Raw genomic sequence first — 13,227 nt, 5'->3', positions numbered from 1 at the left:
CTCTTTAGCGAGTGCTTAATAAATTTTTATCCGTCCGAACGAAAATACTCATGTGCTAGACATGGGTGTTGTGTAAATATTAAGGATATGGTGTCCTTCACTTCATGAATGTTGTATAAATATTAAGGACAATGTGTCATGTATTTGCACCTTCCGTTGTTAAACATTAGGACATCATGTCCTTAACTTCATATGTGCAGTGTAAATGTTAAGGACATAATGTACTTAACGTGTATTTGCACCTTCTGTTGTTAAACTTTAGGACCTCATGTTCTCAACTTCATATATGCAGTTTAAATGTTAAAGACATGGTGTCCTTAATTTCATGTGTGCAGTGTAAATATTAAGGACATAGTGTCCTTAACTTTATGAGTGTTGTGTAAATATTAAGGACATGGTGTCATTAACTTCATGAATGTTGTGTAAATATTAAGGACAAAGTGTCTTGTACTTGTACCTTCTGTTGTTAAACTTTAAGACATTATGTCCTTAACTTCATATGTGCAGTGTAAATGTAAAGGACGTGGCGTCCTTAGTTTCATGTGTACAGTGTAAATATTAACGATATCATGTCCTTAATATTTACACAACAATCGTGAAGAAAGGATAGCAATGTTTTTTTGTATTAATTTTAATAGAGTAGTAGCTATTTTTGCTCACTATTAAAAATATTGGATAAAAAATATCAATGTTAAAAATTGACTATCGTACGCCATTTCTACATAGAGAATTCGAACTCGAACTATTGCTGCTATTTGGTTCGTATTCATATATGTGCTGTCTCAGCAAGAACCCAGCAAGAACTCTTTCTTAGAGTTCAATGCTCTTTTTTGTGTGTGTGGGGGGGATCAAATTAGTCTAATTAGTAATTTAAAAAAGGCGACATTTTTAAATGTAATCAAATTTTAGTTATTTTTTTATGTAAACATAAAATTTGAACAAAAACACCTTTAAAAACCCAAAAACAATTCAATATAATATGTTGGAGTTCAAATTTTTTGAGATTCCAACATAATGTGCTGAAATTTCATAATGTACTGGTGTTCCAACATAATATGTAGAAGTTTATGCGTAGAAACTCTATAATCCAGCATATTATGGTGGAATTTTCCATATTTTAGCTAGGGTATTTTTGTCCAGCATATTATGCTAGAATTTTCCATGTCTCTGTTGGTAGTAGTTTTTATGACTAACCGTTGTTTTCTTTCATTCTTGATCACCTTACTATCTTGTTGTTTTTATTATGCTTTTATATAGATTTTTGGGGTTGTCCTTTATCTATATTTTTATTAATATGGTGTTTATATTTTCCTGAGCCGAGAGTCTATTGGAAACATCGTCTCTATTCTCACAACATAGGGGTAAGGTCTGCGTACACACTACTCTCCCAGACCCCACATCTATATTTTTATTAATATGGTGCTTATATTTTCCTGAGCCGGGGGTCTATTGGAACATAGTCTCTATCCTCATAAGATAGGGATAAGGCATGCGTACACACTACCATCCCAGATCCCACGATGTGGATAATATTGGGTATATTGTTGCTGTTTTATCTCCACATAAAATAGTAACTATTTTTCAAAGAGTTTGCAAACATCGGATATTTTGTGATTACCAGCACAAGACTTTTTATTCTATACAATAGTAATTCCAAGTTGTAAAAGGCTAAGTGAAATTGTGAATTCCTACTACTCCTCACACTCACGGGGGACGGATTGTACATCAGCGGTTAGGGAAATGATCTGTCATTGATTCATCAGTGAAGGAAATGACAAGACACAACTCAGACCTGGTAAATGGTGAAACCCGTAGCCCGTGCCATTTTCACTTCTTTTTTGGTCCTGTCTTTTGACAGTTCTAATGTCATAGTTATTATTTTAGTAGTTAATACATGATATTCTTAGATAATGGATCATTTAGTGGAAATGTTTGATAAAGGTAAGTAAAATATGTTTTTTATTTCAAGATGAGAAGTGAATATGTTATATCAAAATAATTAATTAGTAGAACACCTAGTTAATACAGGTATATGTTTCTTGAATTTGCCGTACAGCTTTCAACCTCCTTTTGGGAAACACATCTGAATAATTATAGCTATTAAAGACAACGAAATGATGCATCAAACAACAAATTGTAATTTTGAAATCAACATCATTATAATTTCCAATGTCGGCCTCAAGCAAGTTTTTAAAGCAAAATCTAAGTTCTTCAACTGTGCTAACAACAAAATCCGTAAGTAGACAACAAACTTCCTAAAATAAGCTCAAGGGAAACCGGTGAAGGGAATACATTATGCAGAGAGACCAATATTTTCTTCTAATCGAAAAGACTGAAGCCCATGTCCTGCAAAAGAATACAAGAAAACAATGTTAACAGATGATAAGGACATTTAAAGAAGATGAAGCCAACACAATGTACAATAAAAGGGCCGGCTTATCTATGTTAGGAGACGTACATCGTCGGACTCCTCTTTTTCTTCCTTCTTTTCTTCCTTCTTCTCCTCAGCAGGGGCTGCAGCAGCAGCTCCACCAGTAGGTGCAGCAACTGCAACAGAACCACCACCAGCAGGTACTGAAGCCAGCTTTTCTCTGCCGGCAGCAATCAGTTCAGTGATGTCTTTTCCCTCCACTTGAGACAAAAGCAGTTTGATTCTGTCATCATCAGCCTCAGCACCAACTGCAGAGCATGTGGAACCTCAAACACGAGTGTGAAACAAACAAGCCACAAGACGCATGTGTATATGATAGTTATTGATAAGAGAAATATATGAAATGATACAGGGAACTAGCAACACAGTTTCTAGTCAATAAACCTAGTCTATCTCATACGCTAATAGCCTGGCAAACATGGAGTAAATGTCAACTTCATAATTACTTGCAAATTTGAATCACTTTCTACTACAAAAAAAAATTGACTTCTAGTTTTTTCATAATTCGTTTTTTTTAGATGGTAATTATTACAATAACATGTAGATGCCCCTGTGTTCTCCGACAACAAAGAGAAATGGGTATATGGACAGATATATACAAAGAGCATCACACTCACTTTTGCTTCAAGGGAACGAGTCAGTCAAAAACTAATGAATTTTGCCAACCAGATAGCGAAGCATTCTAGTTTTTCATAAATTTTAACAAGTCAAATTTATTTCAAAATGATTAAGAAATCAATATCAATAAAAATATGATGTGTTTATGAGATGGTAATTATTACAATAACATGTAGATGCCCCTACATGTTGGACTTGAAAGTATTGGATTGATCCTCGTACTCCCAGAACCCATCCCCCTTTCTTTTGGGGATGGAGGGCATACTCTTTCCATAAAGCCAAAGTCTATCCAAGGCCTTCTGATATTCTGCCCATGTAACAAAGTTTAATCCCTAGTCTTGTAAGTCCGAAAATTAAAGAAATGCCAGAAATTATACTTCATTACCCATGTCAGATGGTTCTAGGCACCTAAATATAAAACAAATAGCTTACTCCAATATACTTAAAGGATCTAATTGCTGACAAGAATAACTAGTTCTAAGTAAATGGCAGTCCGATGCACTACGATCACGCTATGCGCGAGGTCCAAGTAAGGGCTGGACCACAAGAGCCTATTGGACGCAGCCTTAGACTGCATTTCTACAAGAAGTTATTTCCACTGCTCAAACTTATAAACTCCTGGTCACATGGAGGCAACTTTATCAGTAAAGTCAAGGCTCACCTTCCAAGTCTAAAAGATAAATCCATTCAGTTGTACAATGTGTATTTGGACATTAATTCTTTTAAGAAAAACTTATATGTTACACCCAATGGCCAAACCCTATACTCACTTGTCATATATTGAGCTTTTCCCAAGTATATTGTACTCCCTCTGTCCCAATTTATATTGTATACTTTCTTTTAGTCAATTTATGACATACTTTCCTTTTTAATCTATTCCCAAAAGAGTGTCATAATACACTAAAAAACAATTTAACTTTGATGTTCATTTTTCTATTAATAAGATGATTTATAGCAACATAATTGTTTTAGACCACAAGTTTCCGAAATGGTCCTTTCTTTAACTTTCACTCGGTGATTAAATGGCCTGCACCTCTACCCTTCTCCACTTAAATACCATACGTCTATCTCAAATCCGTGATCGCCTAACCCACATATCACGAAAGAAGATCCCAAGTCGTGAAATACAAGTATCACACATCCAATGCTGTACTACCTTAATCCTAAACCAAAACCCTGGGCATACAATTTACTGTATAATTAAACTATCTAAATTTGGACAAAAAAACATCACTCCAAATAATATCAGTATCTATAAAATGAAACAGAGTGAGTAAATGCAAAGTTTTTTTTTACCGCAGCCAAGGATGCTTTTCAAGTCTTTAGCTGAAGGGGATGCGTTGCCACCCAAAACGGCCAACAAGTAAGCTGCAATTACCTTCATTTTTTCCTCTCTGTATCCAAATAATCTACACAACCCAAACAGAAAATTGTTAGATACAAAAATTGAAACACTTAAAAAGAAACAGAGAAGAAGAAATATAAAGAGAGAAATTACTTGAAAAAACTATGAAAGTCTTCTTCTTCGGTGGTCGTTTTAGGGACTGCTTCTAGGGTTTCTTGCTGGTGAAATGATGCGCGTTTATATATATGGTTAGGGTTTTTGGGAGGTCCGTTGGTAGTGTTGAGGTTACGTTAATACCCTTGTTTATTCTTCAGATTTTCTAGATTGACCTATAGGTAAAAGTTGTGATATTTAAAGTTTATAAAATTATCATGAGGAGTTTATATATTTCCCGCGTTTCAATAGATATTGGCATAATTTGACATTTGAGCAGGCACAAATTTAAAAAAAGAAATAAATTTGTTTAAATTTTTTTATTTTAAATGTACCAATATATTTGTTTAGTTATAAAATTTGAAATTTATAATCCTAAAAAAGTCAAAATAATTGGTTGAGCGGAAGATACTCCAAATGAGATGTCGTAGGCTTGCCTAGTGATATTTAACTCTTTGAGTCCGAGCTATTGCATTTGTGTGACTATAAAAAAACTCTGTTATTAAATATAAAATAAGAAAGAAGTTAAGTTTACAAATATGTTATTCTTTTTCGACCCGGTTAATAAACAAATAGAGTTATTCATTTTTTAAACGGAGAGGAGTATTTTATCTTCATTATTTTTTTTTATAATTTTCGTTTTTATTCAAAAGTATAGTCATGAAAAGAAGATAGTAAAAACTAACTTGTCGCATGGTTTGTCATTTTATTTTTTTGTTTAAGAAGTATGAACTTTGGACCTACACCTTAAAATGATGGTATGACTATTTACTCCTTTATGCACAAAACAGAAACTAAAGCTATGGTATTATGTTTAATTCAGCGTAGAATAACAAATCCAAAATAAACATATAAACGATCTAATCCTCTACAAAATGAGGCTTAAATATTATAGATTGTGTTCAAAAGGATCTTCATTGTAAATATGCAAGAGCTAAACCGAGAAATAGCCACATCCACATAGCAGCAGCCAAGATTATAACATATGAACAGAAACTTCAAAGCAAAGGAGAAAAATAATGTTCAGACATAGTAACATTACTACAGAGATCATACTTGGTTGAAGTAACAAAAAAGAGCAGAAGATCAACATCTACCACATAAGAAAAGTATGAACAACATACACAAAACACAGTGATTGTCTTCTTAACTACAGCAAAACAAACTACTCCCGAAGTCCGCAGCGAATACAGGAGAATAGGCAAAATATGGATGTACAACAATTCCCTGCTCCATTTTCCTTCATTGCTATGCTTCAGATGTATCATATACTACACCTTGCTCGTCGAATTTCACCGCTACCAAGTACCTTATGCTCACCTAGACAAACAAGAACAATGCAATATGTCAATATCACGCGGGGATTCCAAAAATGAAAAAGGTAAGCATGTCAAGAAGTCTAGAGTATTCAACATCTAACATAATATATAACGAAACAAAATTTGACTTTATTTACACAACAAAAATCCCGACACATGTTCGGTCAGAGGCAGACCCAAGATTTGAAGGTAAGGTCGGGGGTGTACTGCTTTCGACCAAAATCTACTTTGTATAGAAGGTGCCACTACTACTTTATTAGTATTTCCTAGAACCATATCTCTATATATATGTATATGTCTCTCTCTCTCTCTCTCTCTATATATATATATATATATATATATATATATATATGTATGTATGTATGTATGTATGTATTCAGGAAAATTTTGAACTTTCCAGGTGCCTATGGCCCCTCACTTGATAACATAGGTCCTCCTCTGTGTTCGGTGACCCTCTTCCGCCCCCTAAAGCTCCGCCCATGCTTCAAACCACATATTAAACTTATTGTAGTAGGTTACATGCCACAGTATTCAAGTTACTACACCCATTATTACGGACAGCTGTAGATCGTTTAGGTTGGACTGTTTCGTTTGGGTTTTAAAAATGTAAATCAAAATTGTACACTGACCGTACATAGAAGTTGAACTCACAAAAATGTATATACAAAGTACCTGCTGTGGATCATAGACGGCATATTCGTTGTACTCGAGGACACTATCCTTGTGTTCTGATGGAATCAGCCTACCACAAGGTACTTTAATATCATCCTTCCAAACAAAATGCTCTTTCTCATCAGTTTTCTTCCTTCCAAGTCCTTTTACTCCAATTTTCTTCTCTTCCAATGCTTTAGTATCCTGCTTACAATACAAATCACACAATCAGATTAAGTACAAAATAAACCTTTTCCGAGTCGTTTTCTTCAATATTCATTTTCCTACCTCTGGAGGATTAGAGAACTCCTTAACTTCTTCTCCTAGTGAAGCAACAGCTAATACCAAGAAACCTTCTGGCCTGTCTATAGCTGTGAAACCATATCTGGCAGCTTCTGCTGCAGCATCCGAACAAACAACGGCTCTTCCGAACTGCACACATATATAGCGGTGAGTGCAAATGCATGCTAACGAAAGCTCATTTGTAAAATCATTTTCTTTTACGAAGACAATCTCGTACCATGTATCCTGATACAGGAAGTGAACAAACTGAAGGTAAGAAACCTTTCTGCAAGTACCTCAAAAGATTTGAACTCCTTGTACCTGATCGACGATAACATTCATCGTCGTGAACACAACCATCAACCGAGAATTATATGCCAGAGAACTATAAGATTATACTGTTAGAAAATACTTACCACACCAGAGAAGAACTTTGTTTGGTAATTTCTTGATGTCATCAAGGGAAGGGCAAGAACTAACTTCAACAGCAAATATATTCTCAACTGATACCCCATAGCTCTGGTGAAACGCGCAATTCTTAAGTTCAGATCATAGTGAAAGTTCCAGATTTGAAACAGATGATTGGAAAGGGAGAATAAATCTTACCATTTCTCCGACGCTGATCGGTTCGTAAGTTTTCTCGAGGTAGTTCACTATCATTTTGTAGTCATCTGACTCTTTCTCTAAAGGAGAAACAATACAGCCGAGTTTCTTGTAACGCTCGAAGAGAGGATCATCGAGTGTAGAGCCAGACATGTCCTGAATAATGCGCGACGCAAAATTGACGTCCCGAATAGTTTCATAGGCAGATGCAGCCTTGAAAATTTGCAATGAGTAAGATAAACACTTTAAAATATAATGCTAAAGATTTGAAGGAAAAAAAGAAAGAAAAAGAAAAATGACTTTTACATGCTCGGCGAGATCGGTGTAGTCCCTGAAAGTAAAAGGCCTTATAGATGGCATGAGAGTAAACCATCTTTGGCTGAAGTCATACCAAACACCCTCTGCTTCCTGTCCTGTTTCCTTCATCGATTTTACTTTTTCCACAAAATACAATAGAGTTTCTTCACCTGTAGAGCAACAGTAAATAAACCTCGAAACGTTTATTACCTGTAAACAATGCACTATGCATAGAAAGACTTACATCTTTTCAAATGAAGATCAGTAAGCATTCCGATGGGAACTTCGGGTGAATCATGTCCCAGCTCCATTAAAGCATACCTTCATCCGCCATATATACAACACTTTAGGTTTGTTTCAGATGCGCAAGGAAAAGAGAAATCATCACCAGTTTGAACGGCGTAATACCTGTAGATCTCCTGACTGCAAAGGACTTTCATGAAATTTGCTACCATTGGGTCAAGCTTACTATGTACAGCAGAAGAACCGAGTTGCCTTAGCCCGAGCGCTCCATGCCTAACCTCCACCCCATCATCCTAAAGAATTCCAAATCGGCAGTTATTAACGGCATATATGCCTTAACGTTTGGCAAACACTATGTAATTGTTTCCTGAAGAACAATGAATTTAAAGAGTGACATACGACATCGATAGGAAAAAACTTGTGATGTTTCTTCTGAATCTTTTTTTCCCTTTCCCAGGATTCGAACTCATTTCCAGTTAGCTCTTGGAAGAGCCTAGCAAACTCCTTAATCGCATCGTCGACATCTTCCCATTCCTCTAGCTTGTCATCTGCTCTTATGCTATCACCAATTCTGCCCTTTTTACAGTACATGTGCAAACAATTCTCCGGCGACATGATAAGTTGCATAATGCAGAAACTGCATCAATTTAAAGAATTCACTTCATCAGTTACTGCCGATACTATTAGGAACTTAAAAAAACTGGACCACTTTTGTGCATTACTCATTGATTTGGTTCTTTTGGTTGCAAACAGACAGTGCACAATTATACAATAATCCATCTTTCTCCAATATTCTTGCGCCTTCATCCTGCATCTTAGTGTCTTTGTGCACCCCTCTCTTTCCAAAAACTTTTAGCTACAATAAACAAAAGACAATAGTTGAAGCAAACCTCAAATGTAAGTAGCAAATATGAAAAGGCGGAAGCATACCTCAGCTGTTATGGTTTCGAGTGCCTCCTCACTTGGATCCATCTTATCAAGTGGAATACCTCTACCTTCTACAGCAATGTCACTGGCGATGTCGTATGCATCTAACGGCTGGGCTTGTTCCTTTTCAATACTGTCACTCAACCAAGCCTCCCTCACAACTGGTATACTCCTCTCCCTGAGGGACAATAATACCTCATAATTCAGAGGAGGATGCAGCATAAACTCTACGAGCGAACCCAATAATTTTTTACACATAGCATAGACGACTATATGTAAACAGATCACTGAAAACTTAACAAATAAGTACTACTCCCTCAATTTCAAAACGAATGAACCGCCTATTTGACTTTGCACGGGGTTCTAAGAAACAATGGAAAACTTTCGAAACTTGTGGTCTAAAACAATCCATAGATATTTGTGTGACTATAAATCCTCTAAATGGGAAGTTTAAAGTTACATTATTTCCAAATTTATATAAGGATCATTCTTTTTGTAAAAAACTAAAAAAGAAATAGGTTCCTTCATTTCAAAATGAAGGGAGTATTAAGTTTTGAACCCATAAATGCAATAATGTGATGGGTCAACAGCGAAAACATAAAAGTTGAAGCCGCTTAAAATCCTGGATCCACCTCTACCTAACGTTACGAAATAGAAAGGCACTATAATTTAGTCCAAGACTAATTCATGCAGTGTCAATCAAATATACATACACAGCTTCAGCTACTTTAGATGAGCCCCCACGATCTCGCTCGGCTGGAGAAACTACCAAGCAAGTCACCCCTGTCAGAAGGAACAATTTTAGTTTCAAAGCAACTGCATAAGTAAATTTCACAAAAAAATTAATTACACTGGAGAGTTACCAATGACAGAGTTGTTCACTTTTCCACCATATTTCTCAATTTTCGATTTCCAGTATTGCTGTGCAGAAAACAAACTCTTAGCAACACAATAACCACACTATATGAGGCTGAATTCATTCGAACAGAAGTACATACATGGGTTCGTGTAAGACGACCGGCTAGAGATATCATCATCCCATCAAATGGTTTCTCTGGGGCAGAATATTTCTTTGGCGGGCGGTTCTTCTTCGGGTCTCCATATTTCTTGATCAGCTATTACAATATAAGAGATGGTCAATTTTTTGCCCGATTTTCCGGTCTTACAACAAGAAAAGAAAAGATAAGTAGCACATTACATCAGAGACTGGAGTACTTTCAACAGATTTAGGGAATCTAAGCGAGTCTTCTCTTCGAAGTGGTTCCCTCGTGCTGTAAATACAACTCGACCACTCACTATAATCTCCAACACAGTGATAACGGTCGCCAGAGCATTCCAACATGCCACCACAAATGGGACAGTTGTCCAGTGGCCCGTAGAACATTATGTCTTGACTGTACAGGAGAAGGGGAGAGGATGAGCATATACAAGTATCACAATAAACCACATATTCATCTACTAAAGAAAAATTTCAGTATATAATGGAAATTACATCCATCAGTCTGCTTTTAGTACAGAATCTTCCTTCACTTATACTATAATTAGATACAACAACAGCTACTACTACTACTACCACTACACCTTAATCCAAGCAAGTCGGGGCCGGCCATATGAATCCTCACTAGTCACATTGTTCCATTTAAGCCCATCTTCGTCCAATATCATATAAAATTAGAGAAGCACTCGAAGACTCTACAACAACAACGACGACGACCCCAGTATAATCACACAAGTGGAGCCTGTGGAGGGTAGTGTGTACGCACCATTACCCCTACCTTAGCAGGTCAAGAGACTATTTCCGATAGACCCTTGGTCGAAATCCACCAATAACTAAGATTGCTCGGAGTTGGTCAAAGCAAGCATGCATAACCAATCACAACAGAATAGGTAAAGAAACGCAATAGTGAAAAAGTCAAAAAAGCAATACTAACATTTTCTACTAGCATATATATGAATTTATAATAAGTCTAACAGACTAGACCTAAAGTGAATGTACTAACATGACTAAGAATTAGTCAGGTTCCAACTAAACTGGTGTGGCCTATGCGGTCATTATGATAGGATGAAAAGTTAAAAGAATTATTTTGGACAAACTGGATTTACTTACCATCTAGGAACAACAGCATCATCGTCACACGAAGAATATTGGCCATTCGCTTCAAGAATTTCGCGCATTTGCTTGATGGAAAGATGCTCAGCTATAGCCTTACAAAAGTTCTCAAACTCAGCTCTGATATCGACCATCGATTCTTCACCTCCTTGGCCATTATCTTCCTCTGTTTTTGCCTTCTTTGGTGAGGCAGAATCTTGGCTCTTAGTTTCTGCCTTCCGCTTCCTTGTCATCTTCCTCTCTTCACTTGCTGTGTGCGCTTGAGATCGGGTCTCGTGAACCTTCACATGCATAACGTACAATACTACTTTTGTTAACACATTTTCGAGTTCAACTTCTATATACTGACTGTGTAAAAGAATTCCTACTCGTACCTAGCCATTATAAGTGGAACTACCAACTACAATCTACTATAACAAGGGCAAAGATCACTTCTAACCATGCAGCAGGAAGTATTTCCAGTTGCTAACCACAAAAGTGTATAAAATCTGTATATTTTCTGTATATAACATATAGAAATGTGTGTATATGTAAACAAAAAAAAATACTCAGTGTGTTCCAATTCATATGATCTTGTTTGATTGGCCGCGTAGTTTAAGAAAAAAAGAAAGACTTTTGGAATTTGTGGTCGTAAACAAGTCATAAATGGTTCAGAGTATTTGTATGGTTATAAAAGTTTATCATTAAGGGTGAAATTGGAAGTTTAAGTTTAAGCTAAATTGTTTCTAAATTTAGAAAGGGGTCACTCTTTTAGAAAGATCAAAAAATAAATAGGTTCATATAAACTGGAACGGAGTAAGTACACATTTTTCGGCGACTATACAATGTCATTTTCCCCAATAACAATCTATTATAACAGGTTAAACTACATGGCTAGAGTAACAACTTTTTACATAGGGTATGAGTTAAGACTTCAAGATAATGTTGCATAGTTCTTGTAAAATTTATATATACCAATAGAGAAAATTAAAAAAGAAACGTTTGTTTCAATTTTCTCACACATTAACCAAATACTACAAAATGTTCATACATTTAGTGGTTTCAAAATTATCTAATTCAACCCACAACACCAACACTTGCATGATTAATGAGCATCAAATTTTACTTGAACCAGAAGCTTTACCAACTCACTATCCACTAAAAATGCACTAATTAACAAGATTACTACATCCACAAACTTACGATATAAAACACATGCATGACATTTTGCTTCAACAATTTTGAGAATCCTCAATATTTAGTGAAAACGAAGGACCCTTTAAATATTTATCAGGATTTAAGAAAAGAACTAGGAATTTCAAGAACAGTTCTTAGTGCAAGCATATTATTTCTATTTCAAGAATACTTCTTAGTTGTACTACAAATTAGAATTTGTAAAAACCAACGAAAGATTAACTTGGTAACTAATTAAAAACAAAGGTAGAGCAAACTTCCATTTTCAAGATTGAGCTAAAAATTACAGTGACCATTTAGTATATTACCAAGAAAATACTTCGAAAAGGCAAATATAAGAAGAAGAAGAACAACAACAAACCTTCATTTTAGTGTTTTCCTTTGGTCACCACTAGAAAAAGAAAGAGTCAAAACAACACGAATACTACTAAATTGGGTAGAGAAATATATATTCCAAAGATTTCTCGAAATTCTTTATACTACTCCACTTGATATACAGAATCAGAACAGAAGTGGAGTGGTACTCTCGAAGTTTTAACTCATTTTACAATTACCAACAAAAGGGTAGACGTGCTAGTGTTGGGTTTTGGATCGTGGTTTTGTGTGTCATTAGTATAAGGTGACAAGTGTACTAGCAAATAGTCACTGCTTTGACACGACTCGAGCAATAGAGTTTTTGCTCCATTATGTTATAACTGTTTCATGCAAGGACATGCTTTAACATAGAAATCAAATCTAAGTAAGTCGATTTGAGGTAGGGGTGTTCCTTGTTGGGTTTTTCGCTATATAGAAATCAAATCAAGTTGATTTTTCAAATATTAGAATCAAATTAAATTAATTAAGTCAATTTTTTATTGATTTTGTTTTTTTTTTAGTTTTTTTTTATTTTTTTACTTATTTATTAATTTTTTCTTAAATATGAGACATACATTATCAAACTCATATTTCGGCAGTTATATTTTTAACATAATACTATCAAATCAATTGCTCTTTAAAAAAATCTATCATTTATCGAAATATATTGATAATAATTGACTCAAATAGTGATGAATAATTTAAGTACTCAATTAAAAAT

General features: G+C 35.3%; 2 protein-coding genes across 3 annotated transcripts; both read right to left on the bottom strand.

Annotated features, from left to right (window-relative positions):
- Positions 1 to 2,118: 2,118 nt before the first annotated feature.
- Positions 2,119 to 4,678, bottom strand: LOC104115187 (large ribosomal subunit protein P2A-like). Its single transcript, XM_009625770.4, has 4 exons — positions 4,548 to 4,678; positions 4,346 to 4,458; positions 2,459 to 2,679; positions 2,119 to 2,346 (listed from the first exon to the last, which is right to left on the bottom strand). The coding sequence occupies exons 2-4, from the start codon at positions 4,431 to 4,433 to the stop codon at positions 2,320 to 2,322; spliced, it is 336 nt and encodes a 111-aa protein (XP_009624065.1). The 5' UTR covers positions 4,434 to 4,458; positions 4,548 to 4,678; the 3' UTR covers positions 2,119 to 2,319.
- An 866-nt stretch (positions 4,679 to 5,544) lies between these two features.
- Positions 5,545 to 12,711, bottom strand: LOC104115188 (protein ADP-ribosyltransferase PARP3-like). Of its 2 annotated transcripts, XM_009625771.4 has the most exons (18): positions 12,514 to 12,711; positions 10,977 to 11,260; positions 10,068 to 10,263; positions 9,868 to 9,984; positions 9,733 to 9,790; positions 9,583 to 9,652; positions 8,873 to 9,047; positions 8,665 to 8,798; positions 8,342 to 8,579; positions 8,108 to 8,235; positions 7,944 to 8,020; positions 7,709 to 7,869; positions 7,406 to 7,615; positions 7,216 to 7,318; positions 7,038 to 7,120; positions 6,806 to 6,949; positions 6,539 to 6,721; positions 5,545 to 5,867 (listed from the first exon to the last, which is right to left on the bottom strand). In XM_009625771.4, exons 1-18 carry the CDS (start codon positions 12,517 to 12,519, stop codon positions 5,796 to 5,798), a joined length of 2,439 nt encoding a protein of 812 aa, XP_009624066.1. In that variant the 5' UTR covers positions 12,520 to 12,711; the 3' UTR covers positions 5,545 to 5,795. The 2 variants fall into 2 exon arrangements, with proteins under 2 accessions (XP_009624066.1, XP_070048736.1); XM_070192635.1 differs by lacking the exons at positions 10,068 to 10,263; positions 12,514 to 12,711 and having other exon boundaries at positions 10,977 to 11,117.
- Between the last annotated feature and the right edge of the window lie 516 nt (positions 12,712 to 13,227).

The sequence above is a fragment of the Nicotiana tomentosiformis genome, chromosome 1 (assembly GCF_000390325.3).
Source record: "Nicotiana tomentosiformis chromosome 1, ASM39032v3, whole genome shotgun sequence".
Lineage (NCBI taxonomy): Eukaryota > Viridiplantae > Streptophyta > Magnoliopsida > Solanales > Solanaceae > Nicotiana > Nicotiana tomentosiformis.
Note: the sequence above shows the minus strand (reverse complement) of the source record. Positions and strands in the feature narration are given on the sequence as shown.

Excerpts from the sequence above, each read along its gene's own strand:
- LOC104115187 (XM_009625770.4), bottom strand. The coding sequence starts at position 4,433 with ATGAAGGTAATTGCAGCTTACTTGTTGGCCGTTTTGGGTGGCAACGCA. Across the intron at positions 2,680-4,345 it reads GAAAAGCATCCTTGGCTGCG|TTGGTGCTGAGGCTGATGAT; the intron begins GTAAAAAAAAAC and ends CATGCTCTGCAG. Across the intron at positions 2,347-2,458 it reads AAAAAGAGGAGTCCGACGAT|GACATGGGCTTCAGTCTTTT; the intron begins GTACGTCTCCTA and ends ATTCTTTTGCAG.
- LOC104115188 (XM_009625771.4), bottom strand. Across the intron at positions 7,870-7,943 it reads TGATCTTCATTTGAAAAGAT|GTGAAGAAACTCTATTGTAT; the intron begins GTAAGTCTTTCT and ends GTTGCTCTACAG. Across the intron at positions 7,319-7,405 it reads CGATCAGCGTCGGAGAAATG|AGCTATGGGGTATCAGTTGA; the intron begins GTAAGATTTATT and ends GCGTTTCACCAG.